General features: G+C 53.7%; 1 protein-coding gene and 1 long non-coding RNA gene across 3 annotated transcripts; one reads left to right on the top strand and one right to left on the bottom strand.

The window, feature by feature from the left end:
- The first annotated feature begins 2,197 nt into the window (after nucleotides 1-2,197).
- On the top strand, nucleotides 2,198-25,970 carry FOSL2 (FOS like 2, AP-1 transcription factor subunit). Of its 2 annotated transcripts, none has more exons than XM_042982258.1 (4): nucleotides 2,198-3,140; nucleotides 12,975-13,226; nucleotides 18,664-18,771; nucleotides 21,195-25,970. In XM_042982258.1, exons 1-4 carry the CDS (start codon nucleotides 3,042-3,044, stop codon nucleotides 21,711-21,713), a joined length of 978 nt encoding a protein of 325 aa, XP_042838192.1. In that variant the 5' UTR covers nucleotides 2,198-3,041; the 3' UTR covers nucleotides 21,714-25,970. The 2 variants fall into 2 exon arrangements, with proteins under 2 accessions (XP_042838192.1, XP_042838194.1); XM_042982260.1 differs by lacking the exon at nucleotides 2,198-3,140 and adding an exon at nucleotides 3,147-5,103.
- LOC122237412 lies at nucleotides 11,800-13,041 on the bottom strand. The gene is made up of 2 exons (XR_006215951.1): nucleotides 12,897-13,041; nucleotides 11,800-12,467 (listed from the first exon to the last, which is right to left on the bottom strand). It is a non-coding gene; the product is annotated as an uncharacterized LOC122237412 (long non-coding RNA).
- Nucleotides 25,971-26,851: the final 881 nt, after the last annotated feature.

Here is a 26,851-nt window from a genome sequence, read left to right as displayed (position 1 = left end):
CTTCAACACGCGGCTGCCCTCGGGAGGGTCTTGGGTGCCCCAGCCGCGCCTCCCCTTGCAGCCCCGCAAGATCTCGCTAAGGCACCCGGGGGGCCGTGTGGCGCAGGAGGGGACGGAGAGGCGAGTGAGAAAGTGTCACGATTTCTTTTCCTGCGCTCTCCCCGACACCGCCCCCGCCCCCAGTTTTCTGGTTTTGCCACTGCCGCTGGGGAAAGGGCTGATGGGTTTTGCGTCAAAGAACTGCATTTACTCAGTCCTGCTGGGAGAGGCACGTAAACACCCAGGCAGACAGGACTCAGGGATGAAACAACAACAAAACAAAAACCCCCAGTCCCCGCGGCCTGGGTGCACATCTGCCGGCCGCACACCTCGCCCGGGCCGGCGGAGTTAAGGACTCTGCCCGGAGGGCGGCGGCGGAGGTGCGAGGGGTCGGGCCCGCCTCGCCTCGCTGCGCGCGTCCTTGGGGATGGAGCTCAGGACAGAATGTGTTTTATAGCTGTAAACAATGACCCCGAGTATTGTTTGGGATTACCGTATCTTGGGGCCATTGGGGCGGCCAGATGCCGCCAGCCGTCCCGGAAACGCCAGCGCTTTATATAGTGCCCCGGGAAAGCTTTGAGTTCCCAGCTCTATTTTTCTTTCCTAGCAACTCCCCCCACTTTACAGATAAGGAAACTGAGGACCGGATCTGTGACGTGTTGCAACGCACAGCGCTTCACAGCGTACGCAGCCTTCACATAGCTTCCCGTTGGGTCCTCACAAGGAGGACAGATGGTGCCGCTTAAAAGTTGGGCAAACCGAGACTAAAGCAGAGCCTGGACCAGAACCCAAGTTCCTTGACTCCTAGTACAGTGCTCCTCCGGATCGTCTTTGCACAACAATTGAAGTACCAGAGCTGGCAAGGGCCTTAGAAGGTCATCCGTCCCAACCCCTTCATTTTATAGGAAGAAACCGAAGCCCAGAGTGGTTAAGGGACTCGCCCAAAGTCTTACAGCTCGTAAATAGCACAGCCTGGCGTTCGTACTCCGAGGTCTGTGCTCTTTACCCCGGGCGAGGCGGGAAGACCCAGGAGTACAGACTACTTGCTCCCCGAACTTCCCTCCAAAACAGCTGAAGACTTGGTTGGGGCACACCCTCGCCCGGTCTTCCCTCCCTCTCTATTTTTTAAAAAATGCTTAACAGTCGAGTTTGCTTCTAACGCCCGATTACTATTAGATGCATCCTAATTGTCCCGCACGGAGGGCGGCCGGAATGTCCTGACTGGTTAATTTTTTGTCTTCAGGGCTACCCCTAGCGGATTAATTGTAGGGCCGAACCCCCCCCCCCCCAAAACAAACAAACAAACAAACAAACAAACAAAAACCAAGAAGCGTATTGGGGGTGGGAGGAAGCAGTGGGCAGCCAGCCAGGCCGGGAAAAATAGGCAGGTCGGCCCCGCCGGGCGGCGCCGCGCCCCGCCAAGGCCTGGCCGCAGGGCGGCGCGGGCACCCCGCGCGCCCAGGGCTCCCGCTGCACCGGGCGGCGCCGCGGAGGGCGCCGACAACCGCGGCCGCGCCCTCCCTGAGAGCGGCTCTGCGCGCCCGGCTCCCGGCCTCGCGGTGGCGCCGCACTGAACCGCCCGTCTCGCTCTTCAGGCTGTGATTATTTTGTAAAACCCGGCGCCGAGGCCCGAGCGGCCGCTCTCCGGGGCCCCGCCCCGCGCCCCTTCCCCGGGCGGTGGAGGGAGGAGGCCGCGGCGCGCTCGGGAGCCGGCGAGGGAATCCCTCTCCCTCCACGTCACCCGAAAGCGAGGGAACCCGCACTCGCGTCCTCTAACGCAAATGACCATCTTTGGCAACGTGCGCCAATGGAACAGACCAAGGGCGCTGGGCTCGGGGGTGCGCGGGGGTAGAGAAAGGCCAGGGCCAGGGCCGCCTCGGCGCCCCCAAGCAGCGCCCGCGGTCCGCTCCTGCCCAGCCACCGCCTTTCTTCCCCGCGCGGGGAGTGCGGCTGGCGTCAGCGCCGCCGGGAGCCTGGGCACCGAGGGGAGCGCTGTGCCCGCCTCCTCCCGCGCCTCTTCCTCCTCCTCCTCCTCCTCCTCCTCCTCCTCCTCCTCCTCCTCCCCCTCCCCCCGCCTCCCCGTGCGCTCCTCCCCGCAAGGTGGAGTCTGGGGTTGACGTGAGTGAATCCACATGGTACAGGGGCTGGAGAATAAAGAGTGGAGTTGAACTCGTGCCATTGTAGTGACTCATCTCGGGCAGAGCGCAGGGGCTCCGAGCGAAGCGAAGAGCAAGTGAGCGGCGCTCGGCGGGCCCGGGAGAGAGGGAGAGAGGCGCGGCCGGGCGAGGCGGCCCGTCCGGGAGCGGGCGCCGGGGAAGGGGTGCAGTCGGGCGCCGGAGCGGCGGCACGGGCAGCGAGGCCGCGTCCCTCTCAGCGCCGGCTCAGCTGGAGCCCCGCGGGCCCCCCCTCCCCCCCCCCGGGCGCAGGCTGCTTTCTCCCGGCAAGTGTCCGAGCCGCTCCGAAACTCCGGCGGCGAGTCGACCACAGGAAGTTTATTCTCAGCTCCTTTTCTAAAAGGAGGAAATAGAAGTTTCTCCCAGCCGGCAGTCTTTTCTTTTCGCCTCTTTCGCCCTGTCTGAAATCGGGGGCCCCCGGACCTGGCAGGCGTGACCCGCCGGGCTCCTGCTCTTTTTTAATTTCCAGTTTTTGATCCTGCCAGCCGTCCCGGCCGGGCTCCGGCTGCGCGCGGGAGCGGGAGGGCGCGCGCAGGGGAGGGACAGAGGGACGCGCGGACTTTTAGAGGGAGGGACTGGGTGGCCCGCCGGTCCCGCGGCGCTCGCAGAGCAGGAAAGAAGTGCGGCGCGAGGCGCTCGGGAGGCACCGTCCCCGGGCTGTCGCCGCCCCCCGTCCGCGCCCGCCACCGTCGGGGAGAAGCCCGGGAGCGAAGATTAGAGCCCGAGGCGCGGCCGGCAGGGAGCGAGCGCGCAGCAGCCGGTGCGCGGCCGCGGCGAGGGCGGGGGAAGAAAAACACCCTGTTTCCTCTCGGGCCCCCACCGCGGATCATGTACCAGGATTATCCCGGGAACTTTGACACCTCGTCCCGGGGCAGCAGCGGCTCACCTGCGCACGCCGAGTCCTACACCAGCGGCGGCGGCCAGCAGGTAGGTGCGGGCCCTGGGTGCACCTGGCGGCGCGGGTGGACCCCCGCCCTCCTCTCTCCGCCACTGCCTCTTTTGCTTTCTTTTCCCATTTTTGTCTTGGCGAGAAAATTCCTACGGGGTCACCGTTGTAGGTTCTGGATTTTCGTGTTGTCCGCCCACCGTTCTCCCCCATCACTTAAAAAACAAACCAACCAACCAACAAACAAAACTGGAGCGGGGAGTGGGCTTGAAGAGCCGGCCAACCTTTTCCCTAACGCTACACCTTATCCAGACGAGCTCCTGGAATTGCAGCCTTCCTTCCCGGGAGCCTGTTAACTCCTCTCCCAGAAATCGTTCCCCTCTCCCCCTTCACTTCTCCGTGGTGGGTAAAAAAAAAAAAAAAAATCTTTGCACTCACTGGCCCCTCCCGACATCCAAGGACTCTTCCTGTGGGAAAGCCCTCTCCCTCTCTGCCCCTGGTCCCCATCAGTCTTAATTTCTGAAAGAGGTTGGGGATTCGGAAACATGGTTGGGCTCCTTCAAGTAATCCAGAGTGAGAGCGAGGGTTGTCGCCCTGGGAATAGGTGCGAAGGTCAGGAAGGAGGAGGTCAGCCTTGGTAGGCTCCGGGCCTGCGCCTTTGTGCCCCCGTGCCCATCCATCTTCTGTTCGGGTCAGAGAAGGAGCTTGTACTGCCACCAGAAGGGGCGCCTTGAGGGTCTGGGAGGGTACCTGGGGCAAGGAAGCCTGCAGAGAAAAGTGGGGGTGGGGGAAGAAGAGGCCTTGCTTAGGCTCTTGGGTGGTTCTGGAAGCGGAAAAACAACTTGTTTCTAAAGCAGCCGGACTGGTTTGCACTGGAAGGATTGTGCCTGCGATCTGTGTCTATAAATACCAGAAAGGTGCTGCTGGGGTGGGGGTGCCAGTGGGGTGCCTGCCCTGGGCAGCAGCCACTGCCCCCACCTCAGCCCGCCCCCAGGCTTCAGAGGGAGCTGGCTTAACAAATAAGGCCACTACTACCTGAAGCCCATCTCCCTCAGGATCTGCGGAGTCTCTAGCCAAGTTGGCTGCAGCCAAGAATTGGTCCGGTAAGGCAGTGGCCTTGGCCTCCAGAAGCCAGCCAGCCAGGAGGGGCTGGGGTTGGCTCCTGGGAGGGGTGGACCCTGCCAGAAAATAAAATGGAAACATGGCTCTCTTTAGGATCTGAAGAGGGATACCTTGTTCCAAAGTGATTCCCAATACTTGGTGAGTCCCCCAAATGGCTTTTCTGTGTCTTTCCTCTATCTCCCCTGGTGTCTCCCTAAGCACCGGCTGAAGAGGACCTAGTCTGTGCATTGAGGGCACATTCAGTGCACCTTTAATAATGAGCACCAGGCGATGAGTTTTCAATGTTGTCCTAAAAGTGATTTTGTTTGCTTTCCCTTCCCAGTGGTGGTTTTTATTGAATCCAAATAGCATTAAGCCACGGTTTGGAGTCCTATATGCCCATTCCCTCACGCGTTAATTCAACAAACGCCAAAACATCCCTCTCCTCCTCCCGGAATCCCAAAGAGGTCTTTTGATATCTTGTCTGTTCCTTTTGCTGCTGTTTTTGTGGCAGTCATCGTTGCAATATTACAATCTCACCGCCTGGCTTTACTCAGACCCTGGGGCCTGAATGGGAAGTCAGACCGGACATCAGTGCCCCGATTGAATAATCTGTGTCACTAGGGCTTTGAGCCCAGGATGTGAGCAGAGGCAATTCCCTGTTTTGGAAGAAAATCAGACAGGAAACCAGTGCGAGGAAGAAGGAAGAGAACTCGGTCCGGCAGGGTGTAATGGGGCCTCATTACTGAAGCAAAAAGCAGCTGTTGGCTAATTCCTAGCATGCTGTAACACATGAGAATTTTGCAATTAGTAATAACTAGTGCATGGGTTCTTGCATATACGCCTGCCTGTTTGGCCCAGCAGCTTGAGTGAAGTGCCTTTCAAACCAGAGGGATTGGCAAGGTAATGCCACTTTGGACAAGTCTTTCAGCCTGTCCGCCTCTGGGGGGAGGGGGGGAGAGAGGGGTCTTGTGGAGGGGGGAGGTTTTTCCATCATCTCTCCAACTTGGAGCAAAGCTGTTCTGTGGTCCTCAGGACTGACTTGAGAGGCTTTTGTTACTTCACAAGTCTGTGCTATGACCCTACGGGCTCAAGGTAACTTTATTACATACCAGATACAACTTGTAATCACTTTATTTTCCCTCAGCTTCCTTTATGGGGAGGCTTTCCTGGCATTTAGTGGGGTCTTCCTCCTTTGTGGTATCTCAGTGGACCACTCAGTAGAAGAGCGTTCTCTGGTTTTCCTTTGGGCAAGTGAATATTACTTTTTCCTGCTCTGTTTGTGGGGTCTAATACTCCTGATAAGTTTGTTGCTGTCTTTTCAACCCAGAACCTTATCTCTGGCTTCATAAAGCTTGATTTTAACACATGGCCATGAGTTCCAGGGACTTCAGAGGGGTGGGGGGCAGATAATGCTTTGTTAAAACCACTCTTCATGTATATGGCAGGAACTCGAAGCATGAGAAATATTTCCTGTTCCAGTTATAGTTTTAATCTCAAAACATTGGTGATTTTGTTTTGTCAATAATAGTTGCACACGCCTCCCCCTCCTGGCCTTTTCTTTTTATTGTTGTTGTTTTCTCTCTCCCCTAACTTTCCTAGGAAAACACCTCCCAGATATATGCCCTGCCTGGCTGCTCGACTATTACGGTTTCAGGACCTGAGCATTACGCAATCAGCCAGTTACACAAACATAGGTCATTTCATAACTTGTTTTCATCAGCTGGGCCCCCTTTTAATGAAAAAAACAAAACAAAACAAAAACAAGATCTAGGACTTTTCCAAGGCTGCCATTTGTCTGTTCCTCAGATAACGTGAAAATAAACCAAGAGGGACAGTTCCTCTTTGGAATCAAGGAATACCAGACTTGCTCTCTTCTTTGGCAACCGCCCTTTCCCAAGAGACAGACAGACAGACACACATACACGCACACATGCACACACACAAAATTCCCCGGAGTGAACTTTTGCCAACTGTACCAGGCTGGGACATTCCTCACATCAAAGAACTTTTACCAGAAATGACTGTGATTCCCAAGTCAGTCCCAATCACACCTCTCTACTGCCCCCTACGGGACATTCTTAGAAGAACTGTCTGGGGAATGTATTTTTCCAGCCCCAGACAGTGTTAACTTGGTGAGTTTTCGGAATTCTTAGGATTTTTTTCTTTTTAATTCAGGACAAATAAATGCCATATATTTAAAAGCGGTTAACTAGGAACTGCCTGACTTTGACATGCAGTTTTCTTAAGAAATTTTGTTTTGTTCTAAATAAAACCTGGTTGAAAAAGGAGTGCTTTTTTTTCTTTCCCTGTCTTGATGTTTGTCTGATCTTTTGGGTAACCAGGAACAATGTCTTCAAATTCCCAAGGCGTGCTTTCTTGCTGTGTTTGTATCAGGACACTGGGAATTTTGGGGGGGGAGGTGGTCTTCAGAATTGGCTGGAAGGTGGGAGGTGTATATATGAAGGGTTTGGTGCCCCCCCCCCTTTGTCTTTGATCTTGTAGATGTTGTAGATTAGGATCAAACGAAATGTTATCCCAGGAATTTGTCTGTTCTACTGATTCTTGATGGTGGAAGTCAGCGTCAGTTTTTCATCAAAGCGAACGGGGTGAAATAGCAGTCATGTATTGTCTGAGGGGGTAGCTGAATTTTTCTGTCCAGGCCCCTGAGTGCATTGCCATTACTTTATTTCTGCCTGCCTTATTATTCAAAGTGAGTGTAAAGTTAAGGGCCTCATTTTCTTTTTTTCGTTTCTATCTTGATGCAAACACACCAGAAGTACACATCCAAATCCCTGTGGTCCCCTTTATAATTATTCACCGAGGAGACTAAATACTTCTTTGAGTGCCATGGCTCTTAGACTCATGTTTTACAATGCCCCTCTTTTGGAATTGCCTTCAGCAAATCCTTTTGAAAACCCTCCCTGCTAACAAATCTTTGTCCTTTGAGGGTGAGCTTGATATTTGGAAGTTGGCAAAAGATGTGACATATAAGGAATCAAGTCTGACATAGAAGGCTGGGTGATCCAGCTGGGTCCAAAGCACAGTATGACCCAGAGTTGTCTCGATCTTGATCTCAAGAGTCTTCCTGTGAGAGCAGGCACCGAGAGAGGGCACACCAAAGTAGGCACTTCGGCCATCTGTCACTTTAGATTTTCTTCCCCTCTGTTAAACAGGAATAAGGTGTTAGTTTTTGAGAACTCAGGAAGCTAACTTTGTGGTCTATTTGTTGAAAGAAAGAAAAAAAATAGCATCATTACTTTGTGGACATGTCTCATCCATGTTGCACGTGGTATCTTTTGATGGCCACAGCATTTCAACATGATGGCAGCTGCTTTGATTGAGGCAAATAGATCTGTTCCAAACCCCACTTGGTAACTCTATCCCTCTTCAACTCACTGGGCCAAAAAGAGAAGATCTGCATTCTCTTGCCCAGCACCATCTCACTGGCAGTGACTTGGCCATACTCACCCTGCTGGAGTTAAAGGGAATATCAGATGCCATGCCCTTCCACTGAGTGCAGAAGGGGTACATGGAATAGTGGGCATTACCCTTCCCACCCTCACCCGGTGCTTTGGAGTGGGGGGTTCTGGCCAGAAGGGCCCTGGGAGGAAAGAAACTGGGGACGCTGACAGGTAACTCGGCATCAGTCGCTTTCTCCTGTCCCTTGTTTTTCTTGTCTCCCTTGTTCGCTTCACCCTGGCCGTTCAGAGGAGGAAGGGGAGAGTGTGGTTCCTTTGAGCGAGCCTGGGAAAGAGAGGAAGCTGACGGGAGGCAAATCACCTGAGAGAGTGTTCATGTAAAATGTGGGGAAATCATGAGTTATTAGCAGCCATTTCCATCGTGACACAAATGGCTTTCTTCAGAGAGGAAAGGTCAAAGTGATACCAAATGCAGAATCTGTGAAGATTGATTGAATTCCATATAGAAGGCTTTGGAGAAAATGACACGTTTAATAAAAATAGAGAGCATTTGGGTCCAGCTGGACCTCAGTCGTGCTCTGGGGTGTATGAGGTAACATTTGCCCTCACTCTGTCCTCTTGCCCTGAGCCAGTCTCTGGAGATTTTGGAATTTTTCTTTTCCCATGCTGGGGATATAAAGAAAAGAAAAAGGGGGAGAGTGGTTCTTAAGAGAAAGAACCCAGTCCATTTCCAGGTATGCACAGTCCTACCTGTCTGTCTGCTGAGACAAGTCACAGGTATTCATGGGCTTCGTGGCTTGAGTGGTTGGGGGCCCAGTTGAGAATCAATGTGATGGTGGAATACCTGGCCGACAACACCACCCCTGACTTCCATCTCAAATGCCACTTGTGCCCAGCTCAGGAGTTTCTGAGATAAGCTCAACCCCATCCGTGTCTTCGGGAAAATGGGAATCCAAACCCTGCTTCCTAGACCCTTGTGCTTCCTAGATCCTAGACTGCTCTTGACCCTCATTTCTGAATCCAAGGCCTAGCTGTAAAATTCAGGAAGGTCATTTTCCCAAATCAGAAAGCGCTAGGCTGCAGGGACCCCTCTGACCCGACGAAGCTTGGTGGCCGTAGGGCGCTGTGTTCTGAGCTGTCTTTCTTAAACAGGCTGTGGGAGCGGGACTGAATAGCCCCGTGGCATCCTTAAATATAGGTGCTTCGGGTTAAAGAAGGGTCTTCATGACGCCAGAGACACACAACAAATCTTGTAAGGGCTCGAACTTCAGCTTCAGGGTCTGAGTGAGAGTCCCTGGGTTAAAGGAAGAGTTCTAATTGTGTTTGGCTTTTTTTGTTCCCTCTCTTTATTCTCACCCCCCCCCCCCCACCGAGCATTTGGAGAGGGAATGGGCCTCTAGAACAGGGGGCGCCAAACTATGACCCACGTGTCTTTGTAAATAAGGTTTAATGGAACATGGGCGCACCTATTTGTTTACATATCGTCTGTGACTGCTTCCACGCTATAATGGCAGAGTTGAGTAGTTGCGACAGAGACCGCATGACCCACAAAGCCTAAAATATTTACTATCTGGCCTTTTACAGCAAATGTTCGTCAGACTCTGCTCTAGGAGGTCGGTGGGGGCCAGTTTGTCCTTTTATAGGCATTCTTGCCCACCCAGAAGTCAACAGGATGACACAGTCAAAAAAAGCATCTGGAGGCTTTGCCAGGCCGGAATGCCACACAGCCGTCCAGCATCTTTGATCCCGTCCCTGGAGGAGGAGCTCCCAAGGGGGCTGGAGAGCCCCCCCGGGGACTCAAGTGACGTCCTGGGTTCCCTGCTGTATCCCCCACCCCTCCCAGCACACGCTCGGTGCTGCAGCAAGGCTCGTGGTGTTCCAGTGCTCACAGCTGGGAAACCCCGTGTTGGTTTCTGCTCAGTATTAACCCTTCCATAGAGCACCATCACTTATCCCCAACATGATGTTTGACTGATGGTCGGGTCTGCTGGCAGAGAAGACTGTCAGGCTCACTTCTGGGACCACGGACCCCCTAGCCTCACCTCATCTCTCCTACTCGGGTGTAGCTTTCTGAGTAATACCTTTGGAGCTGAGACAAGTCACATCGGCCAGAACCCATTTAAACTTGTGTGAGTGTCTCAGAGAGGCTCCTCTAGGAGACAAAAGCCTTCTTTATCACAGCCCCAGTCCCCTGTGGGGATGGGACATTGTTTTCCTAGGGCCAGTGTGTTATCCAGATGGCTTTACCTCCCTCTGAAACAAGTTGTACATGCATTTCGAGGCAGTCATTACCTAGTGCCTTGTTTTTATGGCTGTCTTGTTTTGTCTAGACCAAGCCATTGCTGCAAGCAATCTGGCTGTTGGCCGGGGAGCACATTCTGTAGAACCAGAGCGAGGGGACCGAGAGCCCCCAGAGGGGCTGAGAGTCGTCCACTTACTCCCAAGGAGTCTTAGTCTCCGAGCTGTGCTTTAGGGTTTTTGCTTGCTTCCCATGGCTGAGAGGGGAGCTTTTTGTTTGTTTGGCTGTTGGAATGAGGAGTGGATTTCTTGGATGCCGTCCGGAGGGAGAAGCTGACAGTTCCCTCACAGAGGTGGAGGGTCCCATTGAACCATCATGCTGGATGCCTCAGGTGCCCTTCAGACCCAGAACCTGACCTGAAGAGAGACATGGAATAAAAATGCCGGGTGCCTCCCAGGAGTGGGAAGCTGGCCGTCTTTCCCGGAGCCGCCCCAAGCAGAGTGCACGGGCACCGTGGTGATGCGTGACCGCGGCGGCGGGGCTGCTGGTGATGACGATGCCGCCTTCCATTGGTTCAGGGCGGCGGTTCTCCACCCTGGCTGCACGTTAGAATCTCCCCAGGCATTTAAAAAAAAACACCTTATCAGAACCCCATCCCGGACGTGTTATTTTAGAACCCTAATGGCGAGGCTGGCTCCGGCATTGGTGTTTTTAGAAAGCTCCTCAGAATGTTCTAACGCGCAGCCTCGGTGGAGAACCACCGGAGTGCCTTTTATAGCCAGGGATTCTAAGGAGCTACTTGTTTAATCGTGACAGTGATTTGCGAGTTTGGTGTTCAGATTCTTCTTCACAGACAGGAGAACTAAGTCCTCAGTGATTTCGCGAAGGTGTCCGCCCGGGCCTCCTGGCTCCAGGTGGAGGGTTTCCTGCCACCACCTTCCTCTCTCCCCCCCAGCTCCCCTCCAGCAGCCCAAGAGAAGCGTAGCTGTCTGGGCCTTGCGTGCCTCTGCGCACGCTCAGCCACGCGCACGCGTTCTCAATCCTCTGCCTCCTCAGAGGCCCAGCTGAGTTGTCCATTTTCTTCTCCTTGAAGATCATTTCCTACTTGGAGTCTTCCTTGTTCACTGCATCCTTCCTTCCTTCACACACACACACACACACACACACACACACACGCACACGCACACATACACGCACACCCAGCTCAGGCAGCTCCTGATAAAAAGCCGAATCGTCTTTGCCTTCCAAGGTGACTCAGAATCCATTGTACTGGACAGCTCTTCTCATAGTATCCCAGAATCCACTGGTAACTTCACCGAGTCTCAGGATTCATCCCACTGGGGCTCTCCTCGCCCAATCCCAGAATCCATCGTGCTGGGTCATGCTTTCTTCACAAAACGCCCTTGCCCCAGGGCCCCAGGGCAGTCTGGGAAGGGAGGCAGAGACGTGCCACCACCCAGACTGGGGTCAGGCAGCTGGCAGGGGAGTGAGCAAGGAGGGGTCCCCAGCTCCCCCAGTTACAGTGAGGTGCTCTAAGCTCCACTTACTTGCATGACAGGAACCCAGGTGTCATCACCGGGGACAAAGGCAACGGTGGTGGCAGCCGCCATTGCTGCTAATACTTGTACTCCTGGTTGGTCTGACCAGGCCAAGATAGGAAGGGAAGCTATAGCACCCGTGCCAGCGATAGCACGATTTCATCTGGGATCGGACCTGTGGGGCCTCCTGGGTGAGAGGGGCGGTCGACAGGGATGAGCTGACACCCTGAGGGCAGCAGGGGTGGCTACGGCACTTGGGTCTGGATTTCAAGGAAGAAAAAAGCAACACTACGGAAGCTTGCGTAGCACCGTGTTTGAGAGCCTCTTTGAATCCTGACCCCCCTGTGTACGAGCCATGTGGCCTTGGATAAGTTACTCAGTCTCTCTAAGCCTAAATTTCTGCGTCTAAAGTGGAGATAATGGTCGTTCTTACCTCAGAGGGAGAATGAAGGAGATAATTTAGGTCAAACACTACCATGGTGCCTGTCGTTTAGTAAGTGCTCAGCAGGTGCTCTTATTGCTTTCATCTCGTCACCCACCAGATTAGGGAAGGAAGGAGCTGCAGAACTCCTTTGTGTGGAGATGGGGGTCACCCGAGGATGACGGCTTCATTAGGGGAGATTTCCCCTGAGGAGCTGGAAGCCGTGGGCTGCGGGGGCAGGGAGGCCCTTCCTTTCTCCCCTCACTTTCTAGTAGTCGCTCTGAAGAAAGAGGAGCTTGACCCATTTTAGTGTTTGTACTCTGTCATCATCTTATATTCTAAATAGGATGCTTCCTGCAGCACGTTCCGGAGAGTTCTGCAACTTGGTCTGGGCATGAATTAAGAGACAGGGAGAAAACGCTGAGCTAGCAGCACGAGAGTTTCCCACAGACACAAACATGAACACAGATAGATATGTAGGTAGGTAGGGAGAGACGCAGTGTGTCTGCCCCAAGCAAGATGGCGGTTAAGGGCGAGGAGAAGGAAGGTCTGGCCACAGATGCTACCACTTTTCAGTCTCATTGGTTGGAGGACACCTTTTCCTGGACCTGGTCTCACCCTGATGGGGTCACAGCCCCATCCTGAACCTATTCAGAAAGTAACAAAAGCAGGCACAATAAGTTTCCTGGTGATTTTTGTTGCCCCCCCACCCACCCAACCTGTGGGTGCACCAATGTCCTCAAAGGGTCCCGAGCCCCAGTACCCCGGGGACTAATTGGAGGTGACCCAGAGGCTCGTGAGGCCGGGTAGGAGGCCTGCGCTCCTGCAGGTGCAGGCAGAGCTAGCCTGCTGAGTGTTGAGTGGCTAGGGGCCGCATCTGTCCTCGAAGTCATTTGGGGTATGACCACACCCTTACGAGCCACCTGGGGAGCGAGTTGCCAGGACCTCCGGGGAGCGGATCTGACGTGGGGCCTCAGGAGTAGTTAAGATCCCACTGATTCTTGGGTTGTTGGGTGTCCAGGGAAGCCCACCCAGTGTTCCGACCTTGGCCCCCCCCCGCCCCGCCCAGCACTGACTCTGCTTCGCCTCCTGGCTCTGCTTGTCCTGTTCCATTATGCACCTGTTGGCTCAATACTGTTCTTTCCTCATTTCAGAAGTTCCGGGTAGATATGCCTGGCTCAGGCAGCGCCTTCATCCCCACCATCAACGCCATCACCACCAGCCAGGACCTGCAGTGGATGGTACAGCCCACAGTGATCACCTCCATGTCCAACCCGTACCCCCGCTCGCACCCCTACAGCCCCCTGCCGGGCCTGGCCTCCGTCCCTGGGCACATGGCGCTCCCGAGACCTGGCGTGATCAAGACCATTGGCACCACCGTGGGCCGCAGGAGGAGAGATGAGCAGGTATGGCTCAGATCAGTGTAAAGGAGGCTCGTCAGTGGCTTTCAGGGCCTCAAAACGCACAGTGTTTTTCTGTGGAATGGTGGGGAGCTGGGGGAGCGGTCTGGGAGCGAGCACTGGGGAGGAGACAGAGCTGGGGACCGGGGGCACACGACCCTCACCATTGGAAGCAGAGCTGGGGGCCGGGGAGTCAGGCCCGGCTCTGTCATCTTGCTCATGTCCCTTAGAATCTCCGAGTCTCCGTTTCTTCAGTTGCAAAATGGGGATCATGGTACCTGCCAGCCAGGACTTGTTGCCATGCAAATGAGATCACAATTGTGAAAACACATTGTATGTGGTAAGGTATCAGCAAATGGGAAGGACTGTTAGGACCTGCCTACAGTGGTGTCCTTCCCTGATCCTTGGCAGCGAAGCCACAGGACAAGCAGCCAACGAAACTCTGGCCGGGAGCTTTTTTTGGATTAGCCCTTGATCGTCCCCTAGGGTCTGTGGCAGGTGAAACACTCAGCCGACCTGCAGGGTCGCCCTCCAGGCCCACGGTACTCACCATTCCCTCCTCGGTGTCCGGGGCCTCCGGCTTGCAGCAGGAGCCCATTTCGGGTGCCTGGAATACCCGTCCCAGAAGCGCAGGGGCGCTGGGGTCTTTGGAGTTTGCTCAGCTGCTTTAGCTGACTGCGTGTGACGGGAGGAAGTCAGGCATCAGCTTTTTTTATTCTCAAAGGGTTCAGCTTTGAGAAGGAGTCAGCCTGGCAGGGAGGGACACCAGAAAGTGTCGGGCCGTGCTCTCTACACACCATCTACCCATACCGAAAAGGCATGTCGTCCGTGTCAATAGTGAACCAGGGTAGTGATGGGCCCCCCGATTCTCCAAAGAGAGGTCAGAATCATGCATAAAAAGAGGGAGTGAGCCTTCCAAGAGCCCCATCGGTCCCCCTTCACAGATGACACAACCGAAGCCTTAGACAAACGTGCCTGGGGCCATTTGGCAAGAGAATAGGGAAGTCTGGACAGGAACCCATTCCCTGGATTCCCTGTGCAGTGCTCTCTTAGCAATACCGTGCCACCATGGATCCAGGAAAGGGAAAATACTTTAGCGGTGAAATCCCTTTTTCAAATGAAATATTAGCCTGGAGGATCAATCCTATCCATTTCCACCACTGTCCACCTCCACTCTGAGACCCCAGGTCCACAGTGTTCCAATACAAGGACCTTCAAACATGGTGCCCTGTGGATAATCATGGATCCAGTTCCAGCAGTCCCCAGGGTACTTAGAATTACAAAGGTCGCTACTCCGAGACACTGGAAGCATTCATAGGCTCTCTGTTCCTCTGAGGACAAAGCGGGGCCTTGCGTCCACTACATGCTGGTTTGTTCTGCTAAATGGTAGGAGTCAGCGCAGGGCGACATGGAGAGTAATAGACACTGTGATAGATGCAGCTCTCCGTTGCTGTGGGGGCAGATGGCCAATATCCCCCTCACCGTTGCTTTCCGTAATTGTAGATATTGCAGTAGCAGTGATCTTAATGTCCTTTATGAAATATGCTTCCTTCAGGAGCCCAAGGTGTCAAGCTTTCTAGTCACCGATGAGTTGGATCCCCCGCTTGTGTAAGTGACCCCGAAGTAAGAACTGGTCTTGCGAGGGATTCCTGAACTAGCAGGACACAAAGCAAGATGTGCTGAGCACTCTTCCTTCTTTTCTGGGCCTCACCCACACTAAGTTTAGAAGCTTCTATCTGGAAGGGACTTTGGAGACCAGCTTTTCCAGTTTCCCCTCTGTCCCCATTTTACAGATGAGGAAACAGAAGTCCAGAGAGGAGAAGGGCCCTGTCTTCTCTCACTGAAGAGAGTTAGTTAGTGGCAGAGCCAGGACTGGAATCTACCTCCTTTGACCTTCAGCCCTGTGGTTTTCCCACCGCACTACCCTAGGCATGCCTTTAGGACAATCTGTCTGGAGGATTTCCTTCCTTTTCTGCGAGGGAGGGAGAGAGCCAGGAGCATTTTGTCCCACATCAGTTAGGAATTCAGACAATCATCTGGCAGCTTGGAGGAAGCCTGGGGAGTAGCATCCTAGAACCGTGGCTCTTTTGGTTCCTAGCCCTAGGGTCTTTTCTCCCAAGCTGATTTCCTCCTTCCTGACTTCCCCCAGGGGGAGGAGCCTGTGACCCAGAGCCAACATGGTGCCTCACTGCCCTGCTCCAAGCCTGCCCAGAGGCTGCCTCTTAGGCCAGTGGCGGTGACCCGAGGAGGCCGGGAGCAGAGGGTGTGTGGCTTGTGGGTGGGAACTTGGTGGTGCTGACACACTCAAGCTTTAACCGCGTTGAAGTCACCACCCCTGAACACTTCCTATGCTGACAGCTCCCCCAAGTTGCCCCATACCTTACAGATAGCGGAGAGACTTCTGGGCTAATCAGGAGGCCAAAAGCGGTCCGGAAGCAGCCAAAGGGGGAGGGAGGCTGAAATGTACCACAACAAGGTCTTCATCTTTTCTGCCCCTCGTCAGCGAGGGATGAAGGCCTTATCTGGGCCTCAGGGGGAGCCCAGTAGCCCTTTGCGTGGTGAATCCTGAACGCAGGGCTGCTGCGGGGCCAGCAGGCCCTCGGTAACTCTGCTGGGCTCGGGTTGAGACAAGTTTAGAAGCAGCAAGTATTCAGAGCCGCAGCCAAGTGGCCTCATGACCTCAGCTGGGCAGCCAGGCCCCACACAGGGCCAAGGTGCCAGGTTTGTGCACTGTGGATCTCCGGTTCATCTGGATTCTTCCAGGGCTCAGAAAAAGCTTCAGAGAGGAACCTCGGAATTCCATCTTCTTTCTAGCACTTTCTAGGTTAGAGAGGGCCCTCACACTGAGTCTTGTTGTTTGTTTTTAATTCTTTTTTGTTTTTATTTATTTTTGAGAGAGAGAGAGAGAGAGAGAGAGCGAGCTCGAGTAGGGAAGGGACAGAGAGAGAGGGAGACACAGAATCCAAAGACAGGCTCCACGCTCTGAGCTGTCAGCACAGAGCCCAACACAGGGCTCAAACCCACGAACCATGTGACCTGAGTCGAAGTCCGACCCTTAACTGACTGAGCCACCCAGGCGCCCCTCACACAGAGTCTTCATCTGATCACCACAGAAACTTTTTGGAAGGCAGGGCAGGTCCCAATAATTCCATTTTCTAAATGGGAAATCTGAGGCTTAGAAGGTTTGGTGATTTGTCCACGGCAACACAGAAATGTCCTATCAGGGTTTTGTGTTTTTTTTTTTTTTAAGTTTATTTATTTAGAGAGACAGCGTGAGTGGGGGAGGGCCAGAGAGAGGGTGAGAGGGAGAATCCCAAGCAGGCTCTGCACCAACAGCACAGAGCCCGACGCGGGGCTCCAACTCACCAACTGGGAGATCATGACCTGAGCTGAAACCAAGAGTCGGATGCTTAACCGACTGAGCCACCCGGGCGCCCCCATATCTGTGTTTTGCTTCCAGTCTGCCTTAGACCTCTCAGAAGAGAGAATGTGGAGCCTTTGGCTCTCTAGGGGAGGCAGAGGATTTCAGAGGTCGGGGCTGAAGACAGGGCTTGAGGACGGAGGTGGAGGCGGGACGAGGTATGGGACCCTGAGACCAAGTCTTTGGAAGGGGCCTGGGGACTCCCAGGCAGACCCTGTGCTCTCTGTGCCCCACCTGGAGACCACTGCAGGGGGCAGAGGCACAATGAGGGTGGAGCTGATGCGGGAGGGGAGCTGGGTCTGGTTCTTAATCGCGTGAGGTGAGGTCGTGGAGGAGGTGAAGGAACATGAGGAGGATATCCCGGGTGTGAAGGAGGTCCCCGGGGCAGATGCAGGACGAGGCGGGGCTCAGCCGAAGCCCTGGGAGATCTGAGGTGCCAGGAGGCTGGTAGGTCTCCCTAGCGTGTCAGGCTTCCTGCCTCCCCCCTGAGCCACACACCTTGACTGCTGGAGGGTGGGCGGTGGATTTGAAAGTTGAGAAGGTGTGACGAGCCTCTCTGTGCTCAGGTGGCCTGATGCCTCAGAGGGACTTATGTCCAAGGAGTTGACTGGCACGTTTTCATGCCAGCGTTTGGAGAATTTGATGTGGGGCTCTGGCACCTTGATTGGGCCCATAGGGTTACCTCAGTGTAGACAGAGATGGGATTGTCCTCTCCGATGCTGTGTCCTGCTTTGCTGTTCAGGATATCACAGCAACAGACTTGCAGGGTTGTGGGGAGCCCTGGGGACTCTGACCTGAGCCCAGTCAGGTCCGTGACTCCCTCCCTCTCTCAGTGGGGACAGTTTCTCTCACCCCTCCAAAAGTGGCTTCGGCTTTTTTCCCATGTTGTCCCTTAGGGTAGGACCCAGATCTTACTCCTCTAAGAATCTTCTAAGCCTTCAGTACTGAGCTTGGCACGTAGTAGGTGTGCTATCAGTGTCTGAGAACTGCGCAGAATGGTCTTTCTTTCGGAATTACTTTCTGCCTTGGCCCACAGCCATCTCCTCCTGTCACCTCTGCCTGCACTGAGGGGCACTGGGGTCACAGGAAGGGCTGTATGTAAACAGAGCCTCAGCCCTATGTAGTGGAGCAGAGTTCTTGCCCAGGGGGCATGAATCACAGGCCCCCAACCAGCCTCCTTGCAGGAAGCTAGATGAAACGCTCTGCGGAGGGATTTTTGTTCATTTCATTTTCTGATAAATCTCCAACCTCTCAAACCACACCCGGCACATGGAAGGTTCTCATTTGTTGAATGAATGCGGGTGGTGGGCAGCAGGATTTAATGTGCCTGGGGCGGGGGGGGTCCCTTCTCCTTTTTGCCTGTCCTGTCCAGCCTAGCGTTGTGCCAGGCACACTAGTAAGCCCTCCAGGTTGAACTGTGAGCCACTGGCACGCTGGGGCTGGTAGAGGAATTGGAAGCCGGGTGATATCCATGGCCCACCTTCTGGCAATAGAACATCCCCCATCCCCCCCCCCACCCCCAGTGGTTCTTACTCTGGGCCGAGCTACTTAACCAAATGGGGATAATGAGGCTTGCAGAGTAGGCAGAGTGGTGGGGAGGAGTAATTGTTCAGGGTTTGGGAGAAGCTGTGTAAGTGGGTGGGGCCAGGCCTGGCTGGTATGAAGGGACTCTGGGAGGAGCAACCCCGGCTTCTCCTCTCTGGCCTTAGCACTGGATCAGGGCTGACATGATAAATGCTACCATCTTCTCTGGGCTGTTGAGTCCTTGACACGTTGCTGCCCTGTTCTCCTTCTCAAACCTGGGACTGTCACTTTCCAGGGCGGGCTCAGCTCTAAGTACCCTCCCCGGTGGCCACAGCAGGGAGCGCATATTCTAGAATTGCTGAGCCCAACCACACTCCTCTCCCCTCTCTCCCTTCCCCCCATACCCATCCCAGAAGAGTTTCTTAAAATGTAGTTAGGAAACAAAGCTGGGGAACCATTTACCCAAACCTAATCATGATCCTTGACCTTGGCCTCTAGCTGTCCCCGGAAGAGGAGGAGAAACGTCGAATCCGAAGGGAGAGGAACAAGCTGGCTGCAGCCAAGTGCAGAAACCGACGCCGGGAGCTGACGGAGAAGCTGCAGGCGGTAAGGAGCTCCGCAGGGGCCGGGGGCTCTTCTGGGTGGGCACGTGCTAGGGCCCCAGGCCTCCTGGCCTCCCACCCTCTCCTCGCCCACCAGTGGCCTGTGTAGATGAGTCAGTGCAGACAGAAACATTCCTTCCTTTGAGCACGTAGGTTTAGCATTGCCCTGATTAGAGTAGAGATTGGGGGAGAGTGCTGGCCTTTGGCACCAGCCTGGGCCCAGAGAGGGAGTTCAACAGCCTGCAGGGACCTAACACCTGTGCGTCTCCTGCTCTCAGACCTGCTGGGGCCCCTGGGTGAGGGATGGCACAGAGTGTTGGTATTGCTAGGCCCTGAGAGCCCGAGCAGGCCCAGACCTGCCCCCTCTGGGGCTACTTCCCAGCCTTCCAGCCGCCCCCATGCCTACCACCAGCAGGAATGATCCAAGCTAGCTGGTGTGGACAGGGGGAGACTGCAATCTGAGGGGGTCTCGAAGCTCTCTGGGTCTCATGGAGATGGTCATGCGCCAGCTGAGTCGTACTGTCTTGGGGTTTTCTCGTATCCTTCGTGGGCAGGAGGATTCCTAATCTCTGCTATGAGCCTGAAGCTGTCACCTTGGTACCTCATTCTGCCCTGTGAGTCACTCTCCCCTGCTGCCTAATTGCCCACACCTGGGGGCTGTGGCCCTGCCCTTCCCTCTCAAAAGCCTGACCTGGCCACGTAACTCCCTCCAGAGCCTAGCCCTGCAAGGTGGGCTGAATGGCATGTGGAGGAAGCCCAAAGTCAGGACTAACTCTCCTGAGCAGAATGTTAGAGGGAGACTGTTGGCAGTCCTTAACAATGACCAGCCAGGGACGGGCTCTGGAAATCACAAATTACCTTACACATCCCATGACATTCTCGAATGCTCCTGGGTACCACCCACCTGCTTCAGGTCCCCTTTGTCCAAGAGTGAGAGCTCTTGGGGATTGAATGTGTACTGTGTGAATTCCATGTAGCCTGTAGCGATGTCCCGTGGAGGTGTGTGTGAGCATCGGGAGGGAGACCGGGAGCTCTCTGTCACTAGGTGAAGAGATCCCTTAGTGATCAGTACTCCCTGGGTAGACTCCCCCAGGAGAGTCCTCCCTACCACTAACCTTCTAAGGGGCCAGGTCCTCTTGAGTCTACCCTGGGTGCTCCCTACCACTAGCCCCGGAATAGCCCCTCCTCCTCCGGGCCGCCTGCTTTCCTCCCCTCCCTCCCTCCCCCAGAAGCCTCACACCCTACTCCCCCGCCGCCCCACCCACCCCAGCCACCCAGGCCCCTGAGCCACATCCTCCACAGGAAACCTCTCATAAGCTCATGACGTTCGTCAGACCCTTGAGACAGATGGAAACTTTTTTTCACTGTGGAATATGCTGTACTCTGCTCAGCGAAGCTCTGGCCCACATCATCTCATTCTTGAACGGGAATCGGTGTTAGGGGAAAAGTGGGGAGGAGGCCGTGACACACGCCTTTTCACCTTTCATACCTGCTCCTTCCGTGTGCTTTGCTGCTTCTCTGGCTTTGTACCAAAGGGAGGGGGCCGAGCTCCTCGCCACGGGACCCCGCCACCCTCCTCACCTGCTCAGGCTGTCAGGTTCCTCATCTGTTAAAGCACAGGGACTGAACGGAATATTCTCCCAGGGTTCTGTGAGTCCCAAAGCACGTGCTTCAGAAATTAGAGTAAAAAAGGGAAGTGGGGCGGTGACGATTTAGCGGGGACTAATGGAGAACTTCCTGCCAGGCTGGCACTGTCCAAAGCTTGTGTGTGCAGCGTAAAGTTTAGTGTTTATGCATCCACAGGCAGGCTGGACAGGGGTGAAGGGGTATGAGAAGGATTGGGGGGGGGGGTTGCGGTGCAGGGAACTGCATGCTGCTCTCCCTTCCCCTCCAGACCTCACTGTTCCCCCCTCCTGGGAAACTGCAGTTCTGGCAGGGGGGCAGTAGAGCCTGGTAGCATATGGACTCTGGAGTAGATACATCAGGGTCAAGTCTGGGCTACCCTGTAACCTGCTTGCTCTGTGACACTGGGCAAATGACAAGACCTCTCTGAATCTCAGTTTCCTCATCTGCAAAGTGAGGTGATTGATGATGCCTGCTTTAGAAATCTCCTGGAGGATTGATCTGCAGTGCCTGGCACAAAGTAAGCCCTCCGTCGTGGTGTCATTTCAGCCTTCCTCCAAGCCTACTTTCCTCCTTTCTCAGGAGCTTTGGACATAAAAGGAATCTTGAGCCACCAGGTGACTCAGAGCCAGTGGGGTCCGTGGCCAGGGGTGTGAGCGGGCTGCTTTCACAGTTGGTCCTCTGGGGACAGCTCTGGTTTTCCTTTTCTTGCCTGGATTGGAAGCCAACCCCACCCCCACCCCCACCCCAAGCAGGTCTCCCTGGCAGGCTCCTATCCCTCACACACCTCTCTTCCCCCTGCAGGAGACAGAGGAGCTGGAGGAGGAGAAGTCAGGCCTGCAGAAGGAGATCGCTGAGCTGCAGAAGGAGAAGGAAAAGCTGGAGTTCATGTTAGTGGCCCACGGGCCCGTGTGCAAGATCAGCCCCGAGGAGCGCCGATCCCCCCCAGCCTCTGGGCTCCAGCCCCTGCGCGGTGGAGGCGGCGGAGTGGGTGCCGTCGTGGTGAAGCAGGAGCCCCTGGAAGAGGACAGCCCCTCATCCTCATCGGCCGGGCTGGACAAGGGCCAGCGCTCTGTCATCAAGCCCATCAGCATTGCTGGGGGCTTCTACGGGGAGGAGCCCCTGCACACCCCCATCGTGGTGACCTCCACGCCTGCCATCACTCCGGGCACCTCGAACCTCGTCTTCACCTACCCCAGCGTCCTGGAGCAGGAGTCGCCTGCGTCACCCTCCGAGTCCTGCTCCAAGGCACACCGCAGAAGCAGTAGCAGTGGGGACCAGTCATCAGACTCCTTGAACTCCCCCACTCTGCTGGCTCTGTAACCCAGCTCCCAGGGGGTCCTCGTCACTGCCTCCTTCCCAGGGACCAGCACCTTCAAGCACTCCAGGGCCGTGAGGGCAAGAGGGGGACCCTACCAGAGAAGAGAGCTTCCCGGCTCTGGGGACACCCAGGTGGGATTTGGCGGTGAGGTGTTGAGGACTTTTGGTGATCTCTTAGAACTCACGGGACCTCCTCCCTCGTTCATCTTGCAAAGTGAATCCTGTGTCTTGAAAAGCCTTGGAGAACTTGGTTCAGTGGACTCAGGCATCTCTCTGGCTTCTGAAGAGCCTGAAGCTGGTGTGGACCGTTCCTGTCCCTTTGTAACAATCTGTCTCTGGAGTGATGGTGTCCTTCCCCGCCCCACCAAGCATGCTCAGTGCCTTTTGGTTTCACCTCCCCTCTATTCGCCCCTTCCTCTCCCCAGTGTCGATTTTACTTCCTCTTGGTTTTTATCAAAGTTGCCATGACATTTCATCGGGGTGGTCTGAATATTAAAGCTCTTCATTTCTGGAGATGGGGCAGCAGGTGACTGACTCTTCTGCTGGGGCCGACTTGTCCAGAAGGGGACAGTCAATGTGCAATACAGAACCTTCCCTCCCTTGACACTCCCCGGTCCACCATCATCTCCAGAACCACCAGCAGGGCTCCCTGAGCTCTCAAGGAGATGCTACCATCACTGGGAGGCCTGGAGGACCCTTCCTGCCCATCCTTGGAGACAACTTTTGGAGGAGCGGCTTGGCCAGAAGACAGGGTGTGAGTGAGACAGCCGGGGCACAGGTTGGGTTTGCCAAATGCCTAATTACCAGGCCAGGAATAGTGCCAACAAGCCACACAGGTGTGTCCCAGCCAGCTTCCCTTGACCTGGTGTCTTGAGCAGGACGTCTCCTGTAATTACTGCCTCGCCATCCTGCCCCTGGACCCTTCTACTAGACCAGGGAGGTGTCCCTCCCTAGGAACCGCACAGCACTCCCAAGTCTCTATTGGCTCTGCCATCCCCGGTCTGGCTCTCAGGGTGACGCCACCCACAGAAATTTAATGAGCGTGGGCCTGGGCCCTCCCCAGATTACTGCCCGGGGCAGGGGGGGGGGGCACCTCCCCAAGCCTTGAAGGCACCTTTGCTGTGAAGGGAAAGGTAGGGGAGGAAGGAGGGGAGGCAGAGTGGGATTCGCCTCTCAGTGAGATGTCAGGCCTTTTCTGCCCTCTGTGGTCATCATCTGCTACCTGATGGGGTGCTTTCTCCCTTCCACACCGTGTCCTCCCAGTGTGCTCCTCAGGTCCAGCCAGCCAGCTGTGAACCTCTGGCCCAGAGCTGTTGCTAAGGCTTGGGGCTTTCATGCCCTTCCTGGGGGCTGCTGAAATCAGAGATGAGATGTATTGCTTCCCACTGCAGGGGGCGGGGCGTGGGGGCGGGGGTCCTCCTGGCCTCTTGCAAGAGCACAGCTGAGCGAGGGCCCTGCCTCCCACCCCTCTGAGCCTTTTTCTCCCTAAGGCAAAGCGCTGGCTGATCTTCTAGAATTGGCCTCTGCTGGGCTAGTGCTTTGGGGGAGACCCCACTGTTGTGATTCAGCTCTAGAGATCATTGTATGATAATTTAAAATTATATAGATATTATTTAAATCAAACCCAGTGGGGGTTAAATTTCAAAGTTAGTCTAGGGAGAGAAAGAGAGAGAGAGAGAGAGCTGTGACACATTAGCTCACTTGTTCCTTTCACACACCCAGGCCTCGAGGGCGGGTCCTTACTTAATGCCCCTGACCCTCCTCTGTGCACTAAAATGGAACACGCAGAATGGAGCCGCCAAATGCTTAAAACATGCAGCCTGCTCTGACTTTAAGTGATGTGGGGAAGGATAAGCCATGCAGAGAGTGGAGTTTAAAAGAAAAAGGATTTTTTTCCCCAAAAAAACCTTAAAAATGTTATTTCCCACATTCCTTGGCTATGATGCTGCCCTCCCGATTTCCCAGAGGTTCTGGGCGGGGCATTAGATTGGGCAATTGAGTTTCTGGCTTTGGATTAACAAAAGAAATAGCAGTCAGCCAGGAAACGCAGGAGGTGGGCAAAGAAAACTGGGGTGCGCTCTGCTTTGAAGGGCTTAATCATCTCAAGTGGTATTTGTGGCCAATTGGGAGCTATTTGCTTCTTTTTGCATATATATATATATAATATATATATATATTATATATATTTCCTAAATGAAGCTGCTTTTTGGTGTTTTATTTCTGAAAGTCCCTTTGTGCCCCCCTTTGCACAGCACTGATCCCGAGGCAGGCCGTAATCTGTGACTTGGGGCCAGGCTGGACATTCCTGGGATAGCGTTTGGCCTTAGTACAGATTTCAAGCTGTGTTGGCTTTGGGACCAGCAGGAGGGAAAAACCACCGCCTCACAGGGCTTTAGAGGCCTCTAAGCTGCGTTCCCATTCAGGACCCCCTGGCTTTGTTCTTGGAGGTGGGTTGGCTTCCTCAAAGCCAGAGGTTATTTGGGGGAAGGCTGACCATTCACACCTAACTCATGAGCATATCCTCAGTTAGCTGAGGCTTCTTCTGGCTTGTTCTTGAAGTTCCTGCACACACACCATTGTTCCAGAATCACCGGACTCCAGGCCTGCTTTCTCCTCCCGTGGCTCCGACTAAAGGAACAGCTGCAGTGGGGGCGCCTTGGTGCTTAAGCTGGGAACTGCTGGGCCTCCCCTGTGTCCCCAGCCGCGAGGCAGCTGGTGTGGACTCCAGTTGGGCTGCAGGCAGCTCTGGGACGGCATAGGGCAGGCGCGCCTCGACAGGCTAGTGTGAAACACACGGTCCTCGTGGCCACCTGGCTGGCCTCTCTGGGATCCGTCCTCTTCCTGGCTGAGTGGAGGGACACAGCTGCTGACACAGGAAAGAGAGGAGATCCCAGGTGAAGCTTAGGAAATAGCCGGGGCCAGCTGCACGCAGAGCTTTCGTGGGGAAGTTTGCAGAAAGACATCATTGTTCTGCCTGTGAGAAAGGCAGGTGCGCCCACTGGCCAGTCACACAAGCATCTCGGCCAGGAGCCATCAGAGGCTATGGCTTCCTTTCCTCAGGCTTTGGGGACAAGAGTCTCTTCTCTGCTCCCACTGGGCTCTGAGTCTAAGGGAGGGCTCGACGCCATAGGCAATGGAACTTTTCTCCCTTTGATGGACCAACAAATGTTCCTGCAATCTCATGTTTACCTTTCAGGTTGATCTCCTTTCCTGATCAGATATCACACAGCCCCTCGAAGAAGGAAAAGAATAAGCACCTACTATGTGCCAGGCACTGTATTAGGCACTTTTATAAATATACCCTCTTTAGGATGAGACTAAGGGGCGAGGGTATCCCCTGTTAAAGGCCCCCAAGTAACAGATAAACAAAAACACTTAGAGGTGAGAAGGTCCGTCTTCAAAGATCTCAGGCAAGGTTGCCCTCAGTCGGAGGTTTGTTCTCAAAGACCCATCCCCCACAGTACCCTCCCACCTCCAAACTTCTTTTCCCTCTCCCTTGTCATGTGCTCCTTTGCACTCCTCAGATGGTTGGAGGGGTAACCTGAGTCCTTCTAGAATTTGTGGACCAATAGGATACGTGATGTGTGTAACTTCCTTTAAAAACTTAAGTAAAGGGGTCTTGCTACTTTCTGCTTGTTGAGTCTTCTTGGCATTTATCTTAAAAGCCAGCATCTCACTATTTATTGACAGGTTGGGTGTGTGTGTGTGTGTGTGTGTGTGTGCACGTGCACACGTGCGTGCGTGCCTACATTTCCAAGTGTGCCTCCTGCAGCTTTTAAAAAGAAAACTCAGTCATCCCACTACTAATCTGACATCTCATGCTTCTAGTGTTTGGGCCATACATTAACAGAGGATTTTAATTGGCCAGTGCTGATGTGTTCAGGAAAGGCTGGGTCAATTTGAGCGGGGCATGGGAAGGGGAGGGGGAGAAGAAATTGACATTTATTTTATTATTTATTTAAAATGTTTACATCTTTGTGTTGTACCAAGCCTGAATAGAAACAGCATTAAAGTACTCAGTTCCTCTCTCCCTCTCTTTCTTCATTTTTGTTTTTAAATTTAGGCTAATGATGCTTTTTTTTTTTTGTTTCTAAAATGACTTGTGACATGTGCTGTATAAACTGTATAAAAAGGTTCTGTTCTTAAAGACGGATGGTCATTCCTCTGGGGACAGTGGTCACCAAGAAGTCTATATTGTAAGAGAATACAACGTTCCTCAAAAATTATTTTCTCTGTGTGATTAAACGTTTATTCCATTTATTTTAGTTTGTGGTTACTTGATATCGAGGAAGAAAATATTTGCCTTTGTATAAAGAATAGGTGTCAGGGTGTCTTTTCTGCAGCGAGAGATGTATATATCGTATTTTGGTATATAGTGGAAAACCATAAATTTCGTGCATCTGTATTTGAGATCTGTCAATGATGTGGAGTAAAGTCTGCTATAAGATCCTGGAGGAAACAGGTTGTACAAGAGTCATAGCTCTATGGGGAATTTAATTACCTTTCTGAGCATCCTTTTTTTTTTTTTTCTTTTTCTTTTTCTTTTGTTTTTCTTTTCTTTTTTTTCTTTTTTCTTTTCTTTCCTTTTTTTTTTTTTTTTTTTTTTTTTTTTTTGTTTAAGTATTGGTGAAATGGTCCCATTGGAAAGGCTTCTAAATAGGCCTCTCCAGGCAGGACTGCGAGCTCAAAAATCTTTGTATAGTTTTGAAAATTGAGGAGTAGTTCTGCTCTGAAGCATCTCTGGTGGTGTTTTCTGTTGTTTTGTTATTTTACTGTAATCCAAGCCTACAGTATTTGCACTAAAGAAAGCTTGTTAGAAAAAGCTTGCTGCTATGGAAGAAAGAACATATTAAACCTTTTTTTTTTTTTTTTTTTTTTTTTTTGGTTAGCTTTCCCACTTTCAATTGAGTAGTTTTTGTAGAATAAAATGATTAAGATTGAAGAGCCTCTGATGGTTGGTTTATTCCATCTTTTCTTCCCGTCTCTCCTGTCCCTTCTCTTTCTTCTAGACTTTTCTACCTTTGGCCTTGGGGTAGAATTGGTCTCTCTGGTGGGTGGGCAAGGCGGGGAAATGGCCCTCCTAGGACCTCTTTCTGCAAAACAGTGAGGTGGGCCTCTGGCCCCGGCTCACAGCTGCCCCC

Source organism: Panthera tigris, chromosome A3, assembly GCF_018350195.1.
Source record: "Panthera tigris isolate Pti1 chromosome A3, P.tigris_Pti1_mat1.1, whole genome shotgun sequence".
NCBI lineage: Eukaryota > Metazoa > Chordata > Mammalia > Carnivora > Felidae > Panthera > Panthera tigris.
Note: the sequence above shows the minus strand (reverse complement) of the source record. Positions and strands in the feature narration are given on the sequence as shown.